Source organism: Podarcis vaucheri (assembly GCF_965113315.1).
Source record: "Podarcis vaucheri genome assembly, chromosome: 9".
In the NCBI taxonomy this organism is placed as follows: domain Eukaryota; kingdom Metazoa; phylum Chordata; class Lepidosauria; order Squamata; family Lacertidae; genus Podarcis; species Podarcis vaucheri.
The window spans coordinates 22615576-22640707 of NC_138767.1; the positions used below are offsets into that span (position 1 = coordinate 22615576).

Sequence of the window (25132 nt, forward strand, 5' to 3'; positions counted from 1 at the left end):
TTGAAGGTCTAAAATGTCCCCTCCCCTTATGTATTATATTTATTTCACGAGAGACTAAGAGTGCAAGCGACCTTATGGCTATTTTGTGGGTGGTTTTTAGAGGGAATATTGTCGAATGGTGGTGTGGGAGAGAGAACTATAGGAAGGTTTTAAGTTCCTCCTTTAAGTCTAATTGCTACTTCAAGGGCAAACGTAGGCGTGCTGCGGCCAAAAATGATAGTCATGCACCTAACTTCCCCTTCTCCCTCTGTTGCATCTATTACAGCTCAATAAGAACCAACTTATACAATGTCAGACTAATGGTCCATTGCTTAGGTAGACTGGCAGCCACTCTCCACGGTTTCAGACAATATTTTTCAGCCTACCTGAAGATGCTGGGAATTGACTCCTTGCATTCTACATACAAAGTAGATGTTCTGCCATTGCGTGTGTGTTTAATTCAGCATGTCCCCAGGAAACTGCATAGGACAGCATTCTCATATCTTACCTGTGTGCTGGCATTGTGACAATATGCATTGCCTGCAGCAACCAGTGATGGCTTGAAGACTGGAGTGAGACAGCAGTATTCTCAGACAGGTGTGGACATCATGGTTGCCCAGATTATCAAGCAAGATGATCATGGGTTGCAGAAGATACTGCTTTATTTCAAGGACTGTCCAGCCCAAGTAAATATGAAGAACTGTAAGAAAGAAGGCTGCCCATCCATTGTTAACACCTGGACACTAAGCATCTGCTTACCTGGTCACAGTCTTTCCCACTGTGGTGAGATGTAGACTATACTGGTTTCGTACATGTTGTATTTAACTTATGCTAGTTTGCAGCAACTATAAGAGTCACCTTGTATGTGTAGCATCTGAAAGCAGCCAAATCTGTTTCAGATCCATGGAGTTCTAATTCAAGTCATTATTCTGTTCCAAATTTGATCTCTTAAATCTGAAGCTCTGCTTCGGGCTATAATGGGAATTTTAAAATGGCTATAAACTCGCTCCTTTTCAAATGGATGAAATAGGCAGGCTAAGGAGCTCCTCCTGAGTGGATTATAGCTACCATATTTTGGACAGATTCATCCAGGGCTCTTCATGCAGGAAACCTTTAAAGTTTATTTAAAGACTAAAAATAAAAAATGTTTAACTTTTTTTCATTTTCTGTCATTTGTTGTTTAGTCGTGTCCGACTCTTCGTGACCCCATGGACCAAAGCACACCAGGCACTCCTGTCTTCCACTGCCTCCCGCAGTTTGGTCAAACTCATGCTGGTAGCTTCGAGAACACTGTCCAACCATCTCATCCTCTGCCGTCCCCTTCTCCTTGTGCCCTCCATCTTTCCCAACATCAGAGTCTTTTCCAGGGAGTCTTCTCTTCTCATGAGGTGGCCAAAGTATTGGATCCTCAGCTTCACAATCTGTCCTTCCAGTGAGCACTCAGGGCTGATTTCCTTAAGAATGGATAGGTTTGATCTTCTTGCAGTCCATGGGACTCTCAAGAGTCTCCTCCAGCATTTGTGAGGGGATGAAGCCTGACAAGGTTCAGAAAGATAGGAGGAATGGTTCTCCCACAAAGGCAAACATTACCATTAAGGGGTGGTAAAACAGAAATTACATTCCATCCCCTAATTGCTTTTCTCCGGGGGGGGGGCAATCAGTTTGGAAACTGGGGACATAAAGTAGGTGTCGTTGGGGAATAAGCCTATTTGTTCATACAAACAGGTCCAGGGACTATCCTTCTCAGTGGCTGGGGTAACACAGCAGATGGGCGACATATAACTAATCAAATGATGATGATGATGATGATGGAGGTGCACCTTGCAGGATTGAATCTCAACTCCCCCTCCCCACCAGGCCTCCTTGAAACCTGTCCCCAAGGCCCTGTTGTTGTGGCAACCTCCCAGGCCTACTTCCATACAGGCACAGCCTCCACAGCAAGACCTGGCCCAAGCCAAGGCTCTGCTGGCTGGAGCTCCTGGCTCCCTTCTCCGCAGCCAAGGTATGGCTCCTCTGGGAGTGCAGACTCCTGCAGCCCAGCTGTGGCTGCTTCTAGGAGGCCTGGGCAGCTGCCATGGCAGTGGCACCTTAGAAGAATGGAGGCCTGGTGTGGAGGGGGGAGTTGGGATTCTGCAAGGTGCTCCTTCGCAAATGCCATTGGTGTGTGGAAGGTACTTGTAAAGCTGGTGGGAGGGTGTCTTTCATTTTTTGTCTTCTTATTCTGTTTCTTTTGTTTTTTATGAAGAAATCTTACCTTAAAAATAAAAGCTCCTAGCGATACTGTGGGGAAGGGCAATCTCCACTGTGACTGGGGAGCTAGAACCCTGAAGCTTGCCCATGACAAGGAAACAAAGAAATGAATATTTATACCAGTGGAAATAATGGTAGCATCATACTATCCACAAGCCCAACTCACTTAAACTATTTTCTTTCCATTCTGAATGCTTTGAAATCTGTTTGACCAAAGGCAATAATGAGACCAAAGAAATGAGCTTGTTTTTCACAGGCATCGATGGATGGTTCTGTTCTACCATCCAACTCTCTTAAAAGCCATTGTTCATCTCTAGCCTTTATGCTCCCAAAATGTAAATTTCAATGTAGACATGAACAATCCTCTAAGACTGCAACACTACAGCATGGAGACTTTTCCTGAGGGGAAATAACCCTATTATTTACTCATTGGTGTACAATAGCTCCTGCAGAGTCAATGCAAACTAATGGGAAGATACAATCAATTGCATTTAGAAAGGTTGAATTCTCTCTCCCTCTCCCACCGCCGCCACCCTGCAGCCTTTCATTATACCATGAATCATCTCCTTGTGTCTAGTAGTCATTGCACTCATATTCTAAGAGTGCAGATTTGCATGCTACATCCAGGATGTATTGCAGCTGAGAAGAACAAGCCAAATCACATTATAGTTCATCTCACTAGAACATTGTTAATACCTTCATCCACATTTAAGTACCTTGGCACGAATTCCTCAGTAATGGTAGCCCTTAGGTAAGCAAGAAGCGTTAAATGCCATAACAAGTTCTCTACTACTTTTCTTCAAGATCACATGCCTACGGTTGTTTTTTTCTTAGACACATATTCTACTTTAGTTAAACCCAACCAGCAAGCTAACGAAAGAGTAGAGAAAGAGGAGGATTAAAACTCCCCATCTAAGAGCACAATCCTATCCTGGTGTCAGGAGCAAGCAGGCAGCAAATCACACCGTGCAAGTTGGAGAGAACTCTTTATTAGCAAGAACATGATCTGCACAGACTTGGTGGAGTGTCAGGCCTAATAAGCACAACAGCTTATGCCCAGTAGATCTTGCCCATGGATCAGTTGCTGAGATTGAAAATCCCTGTTGCAAATTAACAGGCTGAAAGGAAAATACCACGCTGTTGCATGAGAAGAACAAAGGAACATTTATTGTCTTTGCTGACCAGACAGACAGGCTCAGTGGATTAATATCCAAAGGACTGAACACCCTCCCAAAGAAGGGGGCTTCTTAATATACTTTTAACTTATCTGTTAAGACTATACATATGTATGGAGTACCTTCCAATCATTTGGGATAACGCCCTACTATGATTCCACATAAGGACTCTGTTTAATTGCATATTAATCAAGCAAGCAAACAAAGGACTCCCATGCAACATGTGGGCCTCTTCTGTATTATGCATACACTCTGGTGCGTGGTAAATAAGATAAGGCCATTCCTGGTACCTTTAAGGACAGAATGTCTCCTGATGCAATGGGGCAACTCTTTGGTGCAAGATTAGCTGCAGGTCTCTAATTGCCACCTCCCCACAGCCATCTTAAGTCCCCTCCTCTAGAGGGTTTTCCCCAAGCCCTCTCCAGCTTCAGACACCTCCTCTTCCTAGTCTTCTGCCTGTGACCACTTATTGTCATCTCACCCCCACTCCCCAGGCTCTGAGCCTTCTTCCCTTGGTGGTTCCCCAGCTGATTCCTCCCACCATTGCTCTGCATCCAACCAGTCCCGAAACGGCCTCGGCCCAGTATATCTGAAGGAGCATCTCCACCCCCATCGTTCTGCCCGGACATTGAGGTCTAGCACCGAGAGCCTTCTGGCGGTTCCCTCATTACAAGAAGCAAAGCTACAGGGAACCAGGCAGAGGGCCTTCTCAGTAGTGGTGCCCGCCCTGTGGAACACCCTCCCACCAGATGTCAAAGAGATAAACAACTACCTGACATTTAGAAGACATCTGAAGGCAGCCCTGTTCAGTGAAGTTTTTAATGTGTGACATTTTAATGTATTTTTAATATTTGTTGGAAGCCGCCAAGAGTGGCTGGGGAAACTCAGCCAGATGGGCGGGGTACAAATAATAAATTATTATTATATGGAGTTACCCTGGTTGAGGGTTTTCTTATTTTGCAAAAGCCTCACTTTGCTGGAGGAACCCCAGATATTCACAAATACGTGACGTGGCCAAACAGAATGCAGAGCTGGAGACAGCACAGGGAACCGGCACATATGCACCATAGCCTATTGCCCCCCAGACTATGGCCTCACATCTAACAGTGGTACAATTGTGTACCAAGCAAAAGCATAGCACAGGAAATTTCCCTCCCATTAACTTCAAGTGGTGGTGGAGGAGAGGTTTAGAAAACTGTGTTGGCAACTGCTCTACCTACATGACCACAATAAACAGAAGATATAGTACAACTCAGGGATAGCCAATATAGCACACTTGGGATGTTGTTGGACTCCAACTACCATCATCGCTGACCATTGACCATACTGGGCACCACATTGGCTACCCATGGTGTAACTCCATACCCAATCACCACCAATATATAAATCCCAAATGTGGTAACCACAGGGAGAAAGACGAAGCTAAGGCACAGCAAAGCACCCTTTGGACAGGACCATGGAGAGTTCCCTTATGCTATACCTGGCCAGCAGTGCTTCAGAATGTCTGCATGTCCTCCCGTCTGATAGCGTCTCAGAAGGGGTGTTGTTTAATGAGCCACTGTCCTATTCTGCAGCCACTTGCTCTTGTGGTGCAGAGGTGGTGAGGGCTGACTAGGAGAGGTATCCCCTGAATCAGAAGAGCTGGGCAAGGTCACATCCTCTGGCCTAGAGGATCCAGGAGTATGGAAGGGAGGTGCTATCTGCCCTGGCACTGCCTCCACTTCATATGGGACCTTCTCTGAGATGCATTATGGATTGAGATCCAAGAACACAACAGGGGCTGATGGAGTGAAGGTGCTATGGTGTCAGTGTGCTAGGGGCATTTCCATAGCTTTGTGAGTTTGGTGGCTCCCTCTATGTCTGTGTGGCATGTGGATGTCATTGCTGACACCTTCACTCAGTGGTAGGCACTGGTGGGATTCTAGGGCTACACACACACAAAAAGGCAATGCAATGAATCCTCATCAATATAACACACAATCTCTTAAGTTTCTTATACCAGTAGGGTCATTAAAAATCAATGGAGTGAGTCTACTCTGACTATGACTAATGATGGATATCACCCAGTCATTCCAATAAGGGTCTCTTTTTCAAAGCACACTAGGTGTGTGGAGTTGTGAAGTTAACTTTTTAAAATCAACTTCTTATTGATGTTTACCCTTTGCAAGACTGGTGTGTCTTGTTAAATCACCAGGAGTTAAGGGATGCACTGGTCTTCTTCTTTTTCTTCCTATTCCTGTTCTGAGTTTTTATCATATACAGCTTTTGCTGATATTGAGTAGAGATATGAAGACCTGGGGGGGGGGGAATGGAGGGGAAATCAGTTTTTTTAAAATAAAAAAAAATCCTGTTCCCCCACCCAAGCCTTCACATCCCTAATATTGAGACAGGAAATAAGAAGTTTTAGAAAGGGACATTCTTATGCATATTTTTGGGGGGGGGTTGCGGGGGGCATCTACAAACCCTGACTACAAGCAAGTCCCAGACTTTCCGCAATTTCTCCAGAAGTGCATATTCTTCTGCCCTTTTTTCTGCAGCTGAAAGGATTTGGCCAGCAGCATCTCGAGTCTCAAGCTAAATCATTCATTAGCTTTGAGAGAAAGGGAGTAGCTTTAGGAGAGAACAGTCCTTGAATCATCTCTCATTTTGCATGTCACAAAGCAAAAGGTGGCCATCACATTAATTACAGCATTTAGCATAACATTTGAATGTATGTAAATAAAAGTAATTATGATAATCACCATGACATTAGAGGAATGATGCTACTTTGTAATTATGCCCTTTCTCATAAGGAACTGTCCCAGTAATTTGGGCTTGAAATTGCCATGGCCCCTAATAAGTTTATGCCCAAGGGAGCAATGTCAGGTTTTGTTGGTAAGGGGTTCTCCAGCTTTATTGCAGAAAGCCTCCCTGGAGCAAGAAAATTAAAACTGTTCAGCCTTCTCACAAGTTCAGTGTAATCATCAGCTGGTATGTGCAGAACGTTGTATGAGACATGCATACCATCAAGTTTCAAGCACCATCCCCACCATGATTTGGTAGCCCCAAGACTGCTACTCCAGTGAAAGTAAGAGGATGCTTTGACTTAACAAAAAAGATGTGTGAAGGATGGGCTACTGCACATCTAGCATAGGCCCAATGCTGTAGGTAAGAGATGGGGGCCTATGGCCTTCCAAAAGTCATTGGACTCAAAAATCTATCAACCCCAGCCAGTATGGTCAATGGTCAGGGCCGATGGCAGTTGTAGTCCCAAAACATCTGGAGAACCGGAGGTTTACCATCTCTGGTATATATATGCTGTGGACAGCTATTTGAATGAGTTTTCTATCTGAAGGGTGTTGTAGTGGTGTGGGGGGGGGGCTGCCTGGAGCCACCCTCCTCACTCCAGCATTGGTGTGCTGCTGCCTACCTGGACTGGGGTAGGGTGGCAGTGAAATTGGGGCTGCATGGCTGCACTGGCAGTGGTCCCACAGGATGCAGCAACACATCCCAGCTCAACCCTGTCCAGGTTAAACAGTAGTGACACCATTGCTAGGAGGACAGTCCACCATACCACACACTGCTATTGCATGTACCTGGTTGCAATCTCCCACACTTAAATTATAAATTATAGGGCTGGGTTCATATATCTGCTTCTGCTAGTGGAAGTCTGTGCAAGGACTTCTGCTAATGGTTTTCCCCCATCCCTTCCCCAAATTGACTCAGGGAGGTTCAGGAGGGAACAGGAGAGTAGAAACTATTCCATCAGGCAAGCAGAAATGATTGTGCTGATGGAACAATCTCCCTTAGCACTGTGCTGCATCCCTCGCATAGAATTGTCTAAATATGCTTCTAAGCTGTGCATATAAATGAGCATGTTTTATGAAGAATTGTGCCTCTTTTCCCCTCTTTTTTTTTTTTTTTTTTTTTTAGTAATGCTGAAGTAACCATCCTAGGAGGGAACAGGTAATAGCTGGATGAGATAAACTGAAGCTGAGAGCCAGTGTGGTGCAGTGGTTAAGAGCGGTAGTCTTGTAATCTGGTGAACCGGGTTCACATCTCCACTCCTCCACATGCAGCTGCTGGGTGACCTTGGGCTAGTCACACTTCTTTGAAGTCTCTCAGCCCCACTCACCTCACAGAGTGTTTGTTGTGGGGGAGGAAGGGAAAGGAGAATGTTAGCCGCTTTGAGACTCCTTAAAGGGAGTGAAAGGTGGGATATCAAATCCAAACTCTTCTTCTTCTTCTTCAATGAAGACCAAGGTGCTAACAGAACAGGAATTCAATTTAGCCCTATTTTGGATGGGGCTGCACTCCCACTAAGGCACCAGGTGCTGCTCAGCTTGGGAGGGGTGTGTTGCTTTTAGACCTGGGCCTTACAAAGGGAGCCCTGTTAACATCTCCACCTCTTTATAACCTCTGACCAATTTCATCTGGCATGACAAATGCAGCCTTTCTTGGAAAGAAGGAAATCTAATCACAATTATTCATGCTCCAATAACATCCAGGCTCAATCATTTCAGTTTTGCGGGACTGCCTTTGAAGCTTGCTCAGAAACTTCAATTGATTCTGAACAGAACAACAAGATTCCTAATGGGTAACAGCAATAGGGAACACACAAATCATTGGGGGGGGGACAGCACTCCTCTGGCTTACAATTTGTTGGCTGGCTCAGTCTGAAGTATTGGTGTTGGCCTATAAAGCCTTCCAAGGCTTGGAACCTGGAAACCTGAAGGACTGCTTGCTCCCAGATGGATCTGCCTGGCTGGTAAGATTTCCATGCGCCTCTTACATCACCCACATTTCAGTGTCCTCTTATGTATAATTCAAAAAGAGGAAACACTTCTCCCAAAAAATGAAGGCAAAATAGGACACAGATTTGCATAAAATGTGCATCTGCTAATATATATGTATAGATGCGCATTTTGAAATAAACTACTCTAATTTATGTGGAAATGGAGTATCTCTCATCATAACAGAGAAACTGTGGCAAGATTACCTGTGTTCCTGCTCGGTTGATGGGCAGCTTCCAGATATTAGAAAGAACTTGTTTTACAGAGTCCCTTGGAAGGTGCTGGACTTCACTGGGGAATTGAAGCAGATGTTGGGTTGTGATCTGTCATGGATGCTTTAGTTGTGATTCCTTCACTGCAGAGGGTTGGACTAGATGACACAGGGTCCTTTCCAACTCTGCCATTCTGTGCTCCTATTATTTAACTTCTTATGATGCGTTATCTTAAATCCAGATTGTAGCCACAGAGATAAAAAGAGTCATTCCGTTATCTGGATAGGTTACTTCCTGGTTCGCATGAAGAAGCCATTTTCAGGACTTGGTCCGCTTGATCTGATCTTGTCTATTGTGACTTAACTTTGCCTACCTGGACTTGACTTTATCTGCTGGACTTGACTTTCCCAGACACCGCCAGCTTCCCCTGTGAGACTCAAGATGCCTATTGTTGTTCTTCCCATTGTTCTTCCTAAGAAGGAGAAGCTGTAGTAGTGGAGGCAAGTGCTGTATTTGGAGGAAGGTGGAAGGTTGGAGCTCTCCCTCTGCGAAATCTCCCAAGCCTTTAACTATTCAATAATAACTGCTTGATATTTGCTCTACGAATCCGCAACGAAATCCAGGCTTTCGCTGTGAAATGTAAGGTAAACAAACATAGAGTCAGGGATCACCAAACAAGTAATAACATTTCATCTGGGGGATTGCATCCAAAGGAAAATCCCAGTGGAAGGGCACATTGTGGGTTAGTTTTTATAATGCCTGTGTGTCCAGGGAATAGAATATAACCTATGAAGTCCTGACCAAGTCAAGTGCAGTGAACAGTTTGATTTCATAACAGTGCAAAAAAGGTGAATCCCCACAGGAAGGACTGTGAATGCTGGGCTCTTTTTTATATATTGGCATAGACAGAATGGATTTCTTTTTCAGTGGGGGAATAGCTATCACAGTTGACTTTATTTTATTTTCCATCTGCTAGGGGGAATATTACAGGAAATCGAAGACAATGATGTGGACAATTTAGCTTTCATAAAATGGAATCCATTATGCAAAGTAGTATCAATATATCCCTAGTCTCCCTTGCCTCACCCCGCCGCCCCCCCCCCTAAGAAAACCTCTGGGAATTTGTATTATTTTACTAGAACTGTATTATCCCAAAAATCAGTTCTGGGTGCTTAATTTCATTGAATGATTAAATTTTAACCAATACTGTAGAATTAAGGGAACTAGAAAAGGGATGTCATGTAAAACTCTTTCTTTCAGTGAGAAAGCCGTGTGAATTAGGATTGAAATGTAAGTTTGTTGAAGAACTGTAGCTCAGTGGTAGAGCACATGCATTGCATGCTAAAGATCCCTGGTTCAGTCCTCAGCATCTACTGACAGGGCTGGAGAGTTACTGCCTGTCAATGAAGACAATATTAAGCTAGATAGACTAATAGTTTGACTTTGTGCAAGGAAACTTGCTCGGTTGGTAGCCATTCTTCTGCTCTGCATGGGTGGGGTGGGGAGCGAGAACCTGCTTTTATATTATTATTATTATTATTATTATTATTATTATTATTATTAGTGCTTGAAATCACACATATGAGCTGTTTCTGTGCTCTTCTCCTTGGAGCCATTTCTTTCTGCTTCTTTGCCCTCAGGTACCTCAGCTTCATTTGCCCACAGTGCTGTTTCATCCTATTGACTGTGAAGACCCATGTGACTTCACTGGTGACACCATATTTCTGTGTGGTGTGGTAATGTCATGAACTTGCATAAACAAAATCAATGCCACAGTCACCGATTGAACTACAATCAGGGGTGGCCAACTCCCAAGAGACTGCAATCTACTCACACAGTTAAAAACTGGCAGTGATCTACCCCCTTTTTGGGATTTCAGGTCAAAGTTTTTGAGCTTTTTTAAGGAAGGAAAGCCCTGTTTTGGAGGCGTTCAGGTGTTGAGCTTTTTTAGGGAGGAGGAAAGCCCTCTTTTGGGGGGTTCAGGTCTAAGTTGCTGAGCTCTTTTTAAGGCAAGCCAAAGTTGTTGACCTTCTTTAGGGGGAGCCAGTGGTCTACCAGTGATCTACCACAGACGTCCAATGATCTACCGGTAGATCACGATCTACCTGTTGGACATGCCTGAGCTACATGGCTGTGTGGATAGCTCATCATTATAACAATTCCACCGACAAGAAGTATTAGCTCTGCTTCTACACACACACGCACCTTTGTCAACCAGCTGTTTGTTTGGCTTAACAGTGAGCACAGGGTTGCTCCCACCAAATCCTCCATATTCTACTCTTGCCAAGGTAAGAGGTGGGGCTGATGGATAGTAATAGGAGGCTGGTACACTTCAGAATGATGTTCTACCTGCTGCAGTTGCAAATTACTCAGGACTGTTTAGCACAGTTTCATAGTAGCATTATTCAGACATTCATCAGAATGTGCATATAGGTGAATTGCATCGCTCTTTCAGTTTGGTGTACTGAAAGAGTATACACACATTCAAGCTGTGCATCTGTATAATCTGTCAGCACAAACAAATAACTTTTGAAGAGGCATGATTTCCCTGAGCACATGGCTTGTATATGCACACAATTTGTATGTAGGCCTGTATGAAATACCAGGACCCCTAACCCTGGCCTATACAAGTTTGGCAAAATGGAAGAAAGAAGAGGTGCCCATAGACTAAATACATACATGGAGGTGAGGTCGGAGGCTGCAACATATGCAATCCCATCCCTCCCCATTATATGTGTTGAGATGAATATCTGAATAGCACTATGGATATATCAGAAAGTTCTCAAATCTAGAATTGCTTCATCACTTCAGCTGCCTGCTTTGGTACTGATATCACTTTTTGTCTGTATTGCTCAGTGTCTGGTGGTGGTTGCAAAGTTCCAGAAGAAATGTATCTTATCTAAAGTTAAAACAAAGTATGGAAAAGGTGGGGATCACAACTGATTTAAAGTTCTGTCGCTGAATTCTATAACTGATCCCACTATTCATAATCTGAGTGTCTTAAACTTGTTTCACAGCATCTTGATTGAGTTTTCTCAGATGTCAAATATCATAAAGCAAGAAAGTGTCTTTCTGAGAGTTAAAGACAGACAAATTTATTGTGGCATAAGCTTCTACGGTGCCTCAAGGCTTTTTGTTGTTTTCGGTGCAACAGACTTAACACGGCTACCCCTCTGGAAATTACATAAAATGTCAGCTATCAAAAACTATACAAATTACATGTCAACTGTAAATCTATATTTTATTGTGTTTGTGGCAGTGTAGCTTCTGGCATCCACTGGCTGAGCAGGTGTGATGGTATGGAATGCTCGTGAACATTCCAAATGCCCAGGCAGCAAAGCCAATGGAATGTTTTTGGTCCAGCTTCTGTGAGGGACTGGAAAAGCATAAATCAGGTGAGGACTAGGAAGAGTTCCTTGGAACATTAAAGGGGGGAGGTGCCTGGATGAAAGAGGAAGAGATCAGTTACACTAGGGATTGAGAGGCAATGTGTGATGGGGGCTGAATGGAAGAATAATTGACTAACCAGCCAATTGCAGGCATCTACTACCATTAAATATAATATAAATATACCTTTGCCTGTTAAATATAATCTAGGGTTTTTTTAAAAAGTGAATTAGTCCTTTAAACTGAATGTAAATAGGGGGGGGCATGTTTCTACTTGTGATGTTGCCACAGATTATATGGCTGAATGACATGTGAAACTTTTCTCTGCTGGAAGATCTTGCTAGACTGAGTGTTCTTGTATTTCTTCTTCCTTTGATTTAAAGCCTTGACAGATCTGGGGCACTATGATTCAGAACAAACACTAATTCACACATGAACTTGTGAAACATTTTATGAGAGTAAAAGCTGAACACTAGCTCTTCCCATCAGCTGGAACTTGACAGTCCTAAGTATTGGCATTAGAAAGCACCCCTTTTTCTAAAGTTATATTTCCGCAAATTTTATTCCGAAGAGGTCCTCATTATCAAGATACGGATAAGTTCAAAGCACCAGGCTTTTTCTGTATTCAGAAGAGGAACAATATTCGTCATGTTCCAACATCACCGCTGCACTTCCTACCATAACTCATTTCATCAAGCAAGGGCTGTGACTTCAGGAGAACCAATTAGAGACTAATTGCTTTAAACACGGTCATACTTCATTGTGCAGCCTTAACAGTGAATCAATACACAATGGTTCTGCATCAACTCAATCAAGATTCTCTTGGGAGGAAAGTTTTGGGCACCATCCTGTATCCACTCAAGAACTTCTCGCTGACTAATAAAACCAAAACAAGCACATAACCATACTTCCCTTCACAGGCATCACAGGACCTAAGAAAAAACATGCACAGGAATTATGCCTCAGTTTTCATTGGATGTCCACAAATTCCAGTGTTATAAGGAGGGGGGAGAGAGAAAAGCTTTATTTACTTTCTCCATATCATGACCCACAAGGTTCACATACTCTTCCCATGCTCTCCTCTCCCTCCACCCCTCCAGCTTGGGCCCTGTAATCCAGTTTTGTGTTCTGTATTCCTCATTACATCTGAAACATAGAAATATTGTTTAATGTTGGGTTACCAGCCAGGATCTTAAACCTGGTTTAAACTATGGTTTAAGATCCTAGGATTTATCATTTCAGACACAATCTCTGTCTTAGAGATCATGATGGCATGGAAGAAGAGAAAAGAAATGAAATGAGACAGATCTGGACCGATACTTGTTCATAATTTAGGAAGCTGGAATCAATGCATCCAAACCAGCCCATGCTCAATGGTGTTTAGGCTACAGTTTGTAATTTGACTTCAAACGTTTCTGTATTGTGGTAGCAGCATCCATGTACATAACTACCTTGATTAACTTTTACATAATATAATACAGTGGTACCTCAGTTTTCAAGCGTCTAAGAAGCTGGATGTTTCGGTTTTCGAACCCCGAAAACCCAGAAGCAATTGCTTCCAATTTAGAATGCTTTTCGGAAGTCAAATAGCTTCCAGAGAGGTTTTTTCAATTTTCTCCATTGACTTTGCAGACCGCCCTTTGCGCCTCAGTTGTCAAACGTTTCAGAAGTCAAAAGGTCTTCCAGAACAGATTACGTTCAACAACCGAGGTACCACTGTATTTTATACACATTAACCAGATAGGTAGGTAGGTAGGTAGATTATGATAGATTAGATAGATGATAGAGAGATGATAAATAGATGATAGATAGATAGATGATAGATAGATAGATAGATAGATAGATAGATAGATAGATGATAGATAGATAGATAGATAGATAGATAGATAGATGATAGATAGATGATAGATAGATAGATGATAGATAGATAGATGATAGATAGATAGATAGATGATAGATAGATAGATAGATAGATAGATAGATGATAGATAGATGATAGATAGATAGATAGATAGATAGATAGATAGATAGATAGATGATAGATAGATAGATGATAGATAGATAGATAGATAGATAGATAGATAGATAGATAGATATAGATAGATAGATAGATGATAGATAGATAGATAGATGAACCCTCTTCATCACCTTGGCTTTCTGTCAGAAGAAACTACAAGGCAGTAAGAATGTTCAGTAAACCCCTTTTATTGTTTTAATGGAAACTTTAACAATGAATGAGGAAAGGTCTGGTCTCTATTCAAAAAGCTGATAAGACAAGTGTGAGCACCTCATATCCTCAGAGTAGTGAAGTAATCAAAGTTTCCTAGTACCATGGCAAATATATATAACTTTGTAATAAATATTGCACTTCCTCCAAAATGCAGCAGGAATAGAAGGGAAATATGGTATATATTTCCTTCTTCTTGACTGTAGTACATCTGCAGACTGCAGTAGCTTGTATTGCTTTGTTTGCAAAAGAAAGGAAAAAGGGAAATTGCACAGATTTTGGAGTGCGAATAATATATACGAGTAGCATAAATGAAATTATAGCAAGAAGGAAACATGCATCAAAATGTAGATTTGTGTGTGCAGAAATGAATGCAAACAAAAATGCATCTCCATATAAAAACTGCACATATTATTGGCAGGCAGTGGCGTCGCAAGGGGGGGCGCGCCGGGGGCCATGTCTGGGGGGTGACAAGAAGGCACTCTATGAGGTGCTCACCCCGCCGCCCCTGGGTGAGGCAGAGCGAGCAGCCACTGCGCCACCGCAGCCGCATGAGCAGAGGATCCGGCCACCGTCCATATGCCATTCAAGCAGCGCCAGCGGCAAACCACTATGTACAATGAATACGCAGTGTCACACGCATGCACTCTACGTAGTGACACCATACACACACTGCACATAGCAGTTTGCTGCCAACACCGCTCAAGCGCTGTATGGACGGCGGTGGGATCCCTCTGCCACCACTACAGCCACAAGCAGAGGATCCCACCACCATCCGTACGGCGCTCAGGCGGTGCCGGAGGCAAACCGCTACATGCAAGACATGTGCAGTGTTGCACGCATATGCTGTGTGTAGCGACACCACACATGCACCCACTCATGTGTTGTACGTAGCAGCGCAACGCGTGTGCAGCTGGCGGTTTGCCCCGCCCCAGGTGTCGGTTAACCTGTTGGCAGGGCCCTTATTGCTTTAGAATGTGCCTAGTTGAAAGGTTGAAAGACATTGGAAGAACCCTGGAAAGCCAATGTCCACCAGAATGGGCAATACTGGCCTACATGGACCAACAGAATGAGTTTATGAGATGCAGCACTTCTTCTGGGTTGAGGAGGCAGAAGACATGGCAGCCAAATTGCTAAAGCTTGCAAATTCAAGGAACAGCCCTGTTGCATAAGGCCTATTAGCCAATCTAGCCCAGCATTCTGTCCTCATTGCAGCCAACCAGATGCCTGCCAGTAGGGATAGATGGACCTCTCAGTTTGGGTTTCCTCATTTTCCTTATTTTCAATTCAATTCCGCAACAATTTATGATTTAAAAAATAAATAAATCCTCAACTAAATTCACCAGCATTTTAGTGTGAATTTCTGGTAATCAGTGCTTTAGGGGGAGGTTATTCAAGGCTACTTTTTTCCAAATGTTAAAAGTTTGGCATTTACTGTAACAGCTATGTACATAGTGAGTACTGGCACCTTTTTTTCCTTTCCTTTCTTTTTTTTTTTTTAAAGCACTGCTCATAACATGGTATGCAGTTTTGACTCATGTGCACATTTCTGTGAGCATTTTTTCTTAATATAATGCATTTTGCCTATTATTTTCATGAATTTATTCATTTTTATGCACCCTTTCCCTTAATTATATGCATTTTTGTTATATGTGCTTGGTTGGAGAACTGCACTGCAAAATTCAGATAAATAATAATAATAATAATAATAATAATTTATTATTTATACCCCGCCCATCTGGCTGGGCCTCCCCAGCCACTCTGGGCGGCTTCCATAAAAACCAAAAATACAATAAAATATCACACGTTAAAAACTTCCCTGAACAGGGCTGCCTTAAGATGTCTCCTGAATGTCAGGTAGTTGTTTATCGCCTTGACATCTGCTGGAAGGGTGTTCCACAGGGCGGGCGCCACTACCGAGAAGGCCCTCTGCCTGGTTCCCTGTAGCTTTGCTTCTCGCAATGAGGGAACCGCCAGAAGGCCCTCGGCGCTGGACCTCAGCGTCCGGGCAGAATGATGGGGGTGGAGACGCTCCTTCAGGTATACTGGACCGAGGCCGTTTAGGGCTTTAAAGGTCAGCACCAACACTTTGAATTGTGCTCGGAAACGTACTGGGAGCCAATGCAGGTCTTTCAAGACCGGTGTTATATGGTCTCGGCGGCCGCTCCCAGTCACCAGTCTAGCTGCCGCATTCTGGATTAGTTGTAGTTTCCGAGTCACCTTCAAAGGTAGCCCCACGTAGAGTGCATTGCAGTAGTCCAAGCGGGAGATAACCAGAGCATGCACCACTCTCGCGAGACAGTCCGCAGGCAGATAGGGTCTCAGCCTACGTACCAGATGGAGCTGGTAAACAGCTGCCCTGGACACAGATTTGACCTGTGCCTCCATGGACAGCTGTGAGTCCAAAATGACTCCCAGGCTGCGCACCTGGTCCTTCAGGGGCACAGTTACCCCATTCAGGACCAGGGAATCCTCCACACCTGCCCGCCTTCTGTCCCCCAAGAACAGTACTTCTGTCTTGTCAGGATTCAACCTCAATCTGTTAGCCGCCATCCATCCTCCAACCGCCTCCAGACACTCACACAGGACCTTCACCGCCTTCACTGGTTCTGATTTAAAAGAGAGGTAGAGCTGGGTATCATCCGCATACTGATGAACACCCAGCCCAAACCTCCTGATGATCTCTCCCAGCGGCCGCATGTAGATGTTGAAAAGCATGGGGGAGAGGACAGAACCCTGAGGCACCCCACAAGTGAGAGCCCAGGGGTCTGAACACTCATCCCCCACCACCACTTTCTGAACACGGCCCAGGAGGAAGGAGCGGAACCACTGTATAACAGTGCCCCCAGCTCCCAGCCCCTCAAGACGGTCCAGAAGGATGCTATGGTCGATGGTATCGAACGCCGCTGAGAGATCCAGCAGAACTAGGAAACAGCTCTCACCTTTGTCCCTAGCCCGCCGGAGATCATCAACCAGTGCGACCAAGGCAGTTTCAGTCCCATGATGAGGCCTGAATCCCGACTGGAAGGGATCCAAATGGTCCGCTTCTTCCAGGCGTGCCTGGAGTTGTTCGGCAACCGCTCGCTCAATCACCTTGCCCAGGAATGGAAGATTTGAGACTGGGCGATAGTTGGCCATCGTGGCCGCATCTAGAGATGGTTTTTTAAGAAGCGGTTTAATAACCGCCTCTTTCAGCGGGTCTGGGAAGGCCCCCTCACGGAGGGAAGCATTCACCACCCCACGAAGCCCATCGCCCAGCCCTTCCCGGCTTGCTTTTATTAGCCAGGATGGGCAAGGATCCAGGAGACAGGTGGTTGGTTTCACTCGTCCAAGCAGCCTGTCCACATCCTCGGAGGCAACAGATTGGAATTGATCCCACTCAACTTGACCAGACAGAACTCTTGCACTCTCCCGCCCCGGCCCTGCTCCCACGGTGGAGTCTACTTCTTCCCGAATCTGAGCGGTTTTATCTGCAAAAAACTTTGCAAAATCATTGCAGGAGAACATGTGGCCCGTACTGGGCCCCGATGTTGCAGGTGGTTCCGCTAAATTGTGAACCACCTGAAAAAGTCTCCTGCTGCTGTTTTCTGCAGATGCAATAGAGGCGGTGAAGAAATTCTTCTTCGCCGTCGCTATCGCCACTTGGTAGGCTCGACGTTGAGCTCTAACCTGTGTCTCAAAGGCTGTGTTCTGGATTCTCATATTGTTTTGGAAAATGTGAATTGGGTAAGTAAAGGTAAAGGTACCCCTGCCCGTACGGGCCAGTCTTGACAGACTCCAGGGTTGTGCGCCCATCTCACTCAAGAGGCCGGGGGCCACCACTGTCCGGAGACACTTCCGGGTCACGTGGCCAGCGTGACATCGCTGCTCTGGCGAGCCAGAGCCGCACACGGAACGCCGTTTACCTTCCCGCTAGTAAGCGGTCCCTATTTATTTACTTGCACCCGGGAGTGCTTTCGAACTGCTAGGTTGGCAGGCGCTGGGACCGAACAACGGGAGCGCACCCCACCGCAGGGATTCGAACCGCTGACCTTTTGATTGGCAAGCCCTAGGCGCTGAGGCTTTTACCCACAGCGCCACCCGCGTCACCCGTGAATTGGGTAGGTTTGCCTTTAAATACAACTGTTATTCAAAGACATACTGCCTCCACCAGCAGAGAGAGTGAACAGCCATTGTGGCTAGTAGCCACTGATAATTCTATTTCTCCCCTGGATTTGTCTAATCCTCTTTTAAAGCTATATTGTTTTTTTGCCATCATTACGGCTTGTGGCAGCAAAATAAGAACATGAAAAATGAGAGTAAACCTCTCTCTCTCTCTCTCTCTCTCTCTCTCTCTCTCTCTCTGCTCTCAGAGAGCGAGGCCCCCAAAATCCTGTGCCCCTTGGGACACCTTTCCAGGGACTACAGTATTGTGTTCAAAGGCAGTTATGTATGACCATGCAGAAAAGCAATGCATCCTTAAATCATGTCCCAAATCCATAGACCATAAGATCCATAAGACCATAAGAGACCCACTGAGTCAGACTAAGAGTCAGGTGCTTCTGGGGAGCCTGCAAGCAGGACATGAGTGCAATAACACTCCAGGCTGAACATTTAATACTTACCATGTTTTTCTGTGTATAAGATGCCCCCTATTTTTTGGGACTCAAAATTAAGAAAATGTACTATACACTATCCATGTATAAGACAACCCCTTATTTTAAACTTCAAAAATTTAGGAAAAAATATAGTCATATACACTGAAAAATACAGTATATGGAACTTTAACACCTGCAGCCTCCCCAATTCAGCTTAATGTATTAGTGGAGCAGCATTCTTCGCTGAAGTTTATGTAAAGTTCCTATGGCAGTAGGAGCAATTAACAGACAGAGGTTCTATAGTCAGAAGGAACTACCAGACTAGGACACACCAAGGCATGCAATTCGTCAAGCACTGTAGCATCAGCACTGCCTGGTTGATTTGCAACAAAAATCAAAGCAGAAACTTGAAATAGCTATATTAAAATGGTTAAATTTTGTTCTCTTTTAATATATATATCTATCTATAAGGCCAGAGCCTTTTAAGCATGACGCACATAATAAAGTTGAAATTTTAACATCACTTAATAAAAAATGTGCTTCTCAAAATAAAGCCCACAGTACCTTGAAAGAGAGTGATCAAAAGCACTAAGTGGTATAATTAATCCAGTGTTAATTGGTAATTGGAATCTTTGCATTATTTATGCAAATGTACTAAAGCAAGTATAATTTTTTAAAATAATAATAATAATCTGCCCCCAAAGGAGGAAAAGTCTAAAGCTATTTTGAAACCATTTGTATCACAGTTAGAAATGTGGCCGTGGATCTTCTGTAAAAAGTTCCTTGTAAACGAAGTCGTATTTGTTTTAGCCTGAATCATCTTGCAGATGTCCCTGCTGCTGGATGCTTCTTAAAGTGTAAGCAATACTTTCTGTATAAAATGGTATAGGTGACTTCTCAATTAAAACTATCCAGGGCTCTTTGTGATGCATAGGAAGGTATGTGCTGAAGTTAACGGCACAATTCTTGAAGGCAGAGGAAAATCCCACAGCTACCGGAGTGCCCACATGTTGAAGTCTTTATGCGGCACAAGTGATTATTATCATGCTGACACAAAAACCAAAGGTATTCGTTCCAAAGAAAATGGGATGTCAGATCAAATCCTTTATAACTTCCAAGGTCCCTTTTATGGAGTTCAAGAGTTCTTCCATTTTTAATTTACTAAGTGTCTTCATTATCACATCTCCAACATTGCATTATTCCAGTTCAATTTCTCCTGCGTACACCGTGATCAGCAGAATCGCAGCAAACCCTGTGAGCAACCCAGCATTTTGGATCAGGAAGAAGACTAGATCTGTTTTTCTTCCGGTCACTTTTTCTCTCAGCATGTCATTCATCTCTGGGAACTAGAGGAGGCAGAAGGAAGGAAGTTTTTAGGTAAGTGTTGCCATCTGGTGGAACAACATGCTACATTAGAATTTTGTGGTGCTTTTTTTTAATGCATGCATTGATTTATGTTACATTACTGTATAAGATTGGGTTGGGTTCTTAAGCTGCTGGAGCGGCAACGATCTGGTGTTGTGTCCAAGTGATTACTTCACCAAGAAAGGAACACTGGAAATTGCTTCCTCCTCAGCTGAGCCTCTCTTTGTAAGTTTCAGGGATGGGCTCACCTCCATCTTGTGCAATGCCCATTCACTTAAATGGAACTTGTGCAGGGGAGCTTCTCAGTAATTTGCAGTTTAAGTCTATGCAATGTACAGGCACCCTTTCATATAGGTGGGCTAAACAACAGAGAGGTGCAGACCTGATAGCAGCTGTAGTTTCTAAGTAGGAAGCGCTGCTGCAGGACAATCAACCCACAGATGCAAACAGATGTTTGCTAATTGGCTAGTAGCACTGTCATGGGCTGTTGCTGTGGCTGGAGAGGGCAACTTGCCTGCCCAGTGCTGACCCAGGCATCTCCTGTTTCCCTGACTATTTTCTGCCTGCAACTACTAAGAGACCAGATTATTCCTCTTCAGGGTAGCTGTGTGTTCTACTTTAGAGGGCAGCCTTTTGTTCTGAAGGGGTGTAAGTCCTCCATCTATTTGAAAGGCTGTCCAGAAGTTTGGTTTAAAGCTATGGAAATACTGAAAGTAATGGAGAGGTTGAGGAACCTTGAAGTTCCCAATCAACCTTCAGCACCATCAGATCAGTGGACTGAGCAGGCACACAGGTCACCTGGGGTATTCCCCACTACAGTGAAAAATTCGTCCCTCTGCTGAAGCATGGCAAATACAGCCATACCTTGGAACCCAAACGCCTTGCGAGTCGAACGTTTTGGCTCCCGAACGCCACAAACCCAGAAGTGAGTGTTCTGGTATGCGGACGTTCTTTGGAACCCAAAGGAGCTTCCTGCAGCCAATTGGAAGCCGCGCTTTGGTTTCCGAACATTTTGGAAGTCGAACCGGCTTCCGGAATGAATTCTGTTCGACTTCCAAGGTACCACTGTACTAGCTTTCCAATCTCTAGACTGCCCTGTGTGGTGAAGATAGCATGGAATAAATATATATCATAAACTATCACAGTCTCTTGGAAAAGGGGATGAACAATGTTTAAATAAAAATAAAAATGTTGTGTTGTCAATGGCTGTGATGTGCCCTGTTTCTAAGGGTGAAGAGTGAATAATAAAAGTCAGTGTGTTGCAAAGGTTAGAGCATTGGGACTCTGGGAGACAAGGGTACAAATCTCCACTCAGCCATGAAAACTGCAGGGCAACCTTGGGTGTCTCACTGTCTCTCAGCCTAACAGGTTTGTTATGAGCATAAAATGGGGGAGAGGAGACGCATGTACTTGAGCTCTTTGGAAGAAAAAGTGGCATATAAATGTAGTGAAGAAATAATAATAAAATCAAATATTCTAATAAAGTTCAATGCTATCCTACTTTTTCTACAAAATCAGGGGAACTGGTATCTTTCAGAAGAAAAACGGAGCTGTGAATTCTAGAACTTTAATGAAACTGTAAGACATTTTGCACTAGATTCTGTGATCAAAATAAATACAGTTTACCAAGACACATCATCCAGAAATTCAAACAAAAGAAAAAAGAACACAATGCAATGAAAAAGCCCACAGAAGCCACTTCTAACCTGACAGGTAAATGCATCTCTACCACTAACTTGCCAGTTTATCATTGCAGCACACTCTCCTTGGAAATTAATTCAAAGACACTGGAGGGGGGACCTTCTGCTTCTGCAAAGTGCTGACAAACACAGATCAACAAAATTGCTGTGCTGGCTGCTTATCAAAGATGAGGTAGGATCAAGTTCAAAGTTTTCAAAGCCCTCTGAAACTTAAGTAATACAAAAACTAGCTCTCTGAAAACACCTTTCCAATCCCAACACAATTTAATTTTCTAGGGATGGAACCTCAGAGGGAGAAGGCAGCCATTAGTGCCATCATCTCCCACTGCAGCTAAAATTTCTTCCACAAAGCTAATAATAAGGATGAACTAAGCCATCTTCATTGTTCAATAACAATATTTTTAAAATCCTTATTTAGGAGCATGAGAAGAGGCTTGCTGGATCAAAGAAAAGGCCCACTTTGTCCAGCATCCTGTACTCACAGTGGCCAATCATATACACCCATGTGAAGCTCCCAAGCAGGCCAAGCACTCTTCTCTACTTTTGATTTTGGTACTCAGAGACATACTGCCTCTACCTTCACAACACAGGGAGTAAAAAACAACAACACGGTCCTCCTTGTCAGTAATAGGTCAAAGTAATGGGCAGCTATATCCAGATCTAGCTTGAAGAGACCTTGCAACCAGGGAAGAGTGGGTGGGTTGCTCATCTATTGCCAGAACTACCACGGTCCATCCAGAAGATGGAGCCGGGAGACACAAAGTCCCATTTCAGACAGATTCACAGCCATGAATTTATTCAGCAACCTTGGAGCCAAGCTAGATGTTCCCTTGAGACAGCTACATATCTTACTTTTCCTAAAATAATTACAGGTACAAGGACTCCAGTTCTTAAAAGGAAGGCAGTGAACAAGAGGGTGGACTTAGTCCTTCTTTTGCATGCCACAGCTGAGAAAGGGGCAGTCTTCATTGGTAGGCCAAGGGATTAAAAGACCATTAAAATTCAATATGACAGACCGTGGAACACCTAGATGAAGCTCACAGACCACTGATGGTCCATGGTCTGCAGTTGGGGAACCCCTACTTTATATGTTTTTAATATAACATTTGTTTTTCTTACTGGTGACCTTAAATCAGCTGACCATCGTTTTCCATAGAGACTTGTGGCTAATCTAGTCCTTGGTGAAAACAAGGCCTTTTGGTATGAGTAGCACCTGTCTGCATCACCCACAGTCTCTTTGGGTCTATTCTCAACCCCAAACAGCTTCTTGGAGGGCTTCTGAACATTGTAGCTATGACTCACCCACTTCAGTTGGCTTTAAGGCTCAAAAGCACTCTCAGCTCTGAATGCTGACCCTTCCTAGGAGGGGTCGACAGTTAACGTTCTCTTGGAGATCAATCAAGCACCTCCTTCAGCATCCTTGAGATTCCAAGTCTTTTCTCTCCCACCCCCTTGAGATGCAATGTCTTGCATAGGCTTAGCCACTTTAATCAATCGACACACAATGATCATTGTCCAATGAAGAGATAACTGTAAACAAAGTTTTGTTCTCAGTATGCTACTGCAAATAACCATTTCAGGGTTTCCCCGTGTTCTGTTAACAGTACAATCCTACGCATGTTTACTCAGAAGCAAGCCCCGCTGGATTCAGTGAGGTCAATTCCAGTGTAAGTGTGCATAGGGTTGCAATCTTAAATTGTGTGTTGGTTGGCTTCCTTGGGGAATCTGAGGAAATATGCCCAGTGGCCACCAGGCCATCCCTTGATGTTTTCACTATACATGACAGAATCATTGTTTTTACTCAGGCTGCAGCTTTTCAGGGCATTTTCCCCTCTGAAGGAAAAGCCAAGTTGGTTGGTAACCCCTATTCCACAAGCAGACATCAACTGGACCCACAGTGAGTCTTGGGCCCCATCTGCACGATATATTTAAAGCAGTATTTATACCACTTTAAACTGCCGTTGCTTCCCCAATGAATCATGGAAACTGTAGATTGTTAAGGGTGCTGAAAATTGTTAGGAGACCCTGTATTCCCCACACAGAGCCAGAATTCCCAGAGCTCACTGCAAAGGGGAATTGATTTTATGTGACTCTGGGAATTGTAGCTCTGTGAAGGGAATAGGGATCTCCTAACAACTCACAGCACCCTTAACAAACAGGATTGCAGGGAAGGGGAGCCATGGCTGTTTAAAGGGGTGTAATATTGCTTGAAATGGAGAGGTATTTAAACATCCCCAGAAACAATAGACATTGCAGATGTTTTTTGAATGTGCTGGACACAGTAGAATATATTATTTTCTACTGTCCATTGTACAACCAGCTACACAAAGGCATGCTATCCCCTTTTTTGGATAGTCTAACATCACGACACAATGAAAATATCAGATTCTATCTGTCTGACATTAACTGCAAGGGTGGCTGCGTTTCTATCAATAGTATCTTTCAGAGTGGTGAATGGCACTATTTAGCAGGAAGAAACGCCAATGAAAATCCTCGTTATTACATATTTTTAACAAGGATGTTTATTTGTATATATTTTAAATTTTTACTTATGGGTGTTTTATGATGGCCTATATCTGTAGCGCCTAATAAAAGTTTGGCAAAGTAAGTAAGAAATATAGAGTGCAGACTGGGCCTTACTTCAGCACTGTTGGTGTGAAAGCATGTTGCATTGCTCCTGAAGGTGACATGCTAGCTCAGAGGGCATAGGCCAGTCCATCACCTTGCAGGAACAAAATGGCCAGTAGGTTCAAGAGGATTTGAGGGGTTGGGATCCTGCCACTCCCCTCCAGCACCTGCTGCCCGAGGCAGTTGCCTCCCTCTGCCTAGTGGTAGGGCAAGCCCTGGGTGCCTTGAGGGATGATGGCTGAAGCACTTTGTCCTTCAGCCCCCAGATGAGTCTTTCTTCAAAGAACCTGCCTACTAGTGCAGGGAAGGAGAGCACCCTTCGCTTGAACACCAATTCCCACTACATGTGGTCAGCTGCAATTGCATGACGGCAGCCACCATGTGAAACAATTCAAACTTAACTTGTTTAAACTGAGTTTAATACTGTCTTTTTAAATGTTGTAACCCGTCCTGGGACCTCGTGGTGGATAAGAAATCGAATTAATAAGAACAACATGCTTCCACTTGGTACTCTTGACATGTCATCTCTGAGGTCTAGTCCAGGGTTCTTCAACATTGGGTTCCTAGTTCCCATCATTCCTGATCATAGGCTAATCTGGTTATGGATTATGGGAGTTGTAGTTCATAGAATCATAGAATCATAGAATCATAGAGTTGGAAGAGACCACAAGGGCCATCGAGTCCAACCCCCTGCCAAGCAGGAAACACCATCAGAGCACTCCTGACATATGGTTGTCAAGCCTCTGCTTAAAGACCTCCAAAGTAGGAGACTCCACCACACTCCTTGGCAGCAAATTCCACTGTCGAACAGCTCTTACTGTCAGGAAGTTCTTCCTAATGTTTAGGTGGAATCTTCTTTC

The 25132-nt window shown here is 44.0% G+C and overlaps 2 protein-coding genes across 4 annotated transcripts in view; one reads left to right on the top strand and one right to left on the bottom strand.

The window, feature by feature from the left end:
- Positions 1-25132, top strand: part of NFKB1 (nuclear factor kappa B subunit 1) — a 237078-nt gene that overhangs the window by 72650 nt on the left and 139296 nt on the right. The window lies entirely within an intron of this gene.
- The window catches only part of SLC39A8 (solute carrier family 39 member 8), a 41993-nt gene continuing 35858 nt past the window's right edge, over positions 18998-25132 (bottom strand). For all 3 annotated transcript variants that reach the window (XM_082237007.1, XM_082237009.1, XM_082237008.1), the window contains one exon: positions 18998-19925. In XM_082237007.1, coding sequence (XP_082093133.1) covers positions 19776-19925 — 150 coding nt within the window. In that variant the 3' untranslated portion in view covers positions 18998-19775. The remainder of the gene's footprint in view (positions 19926-25132) is intronic.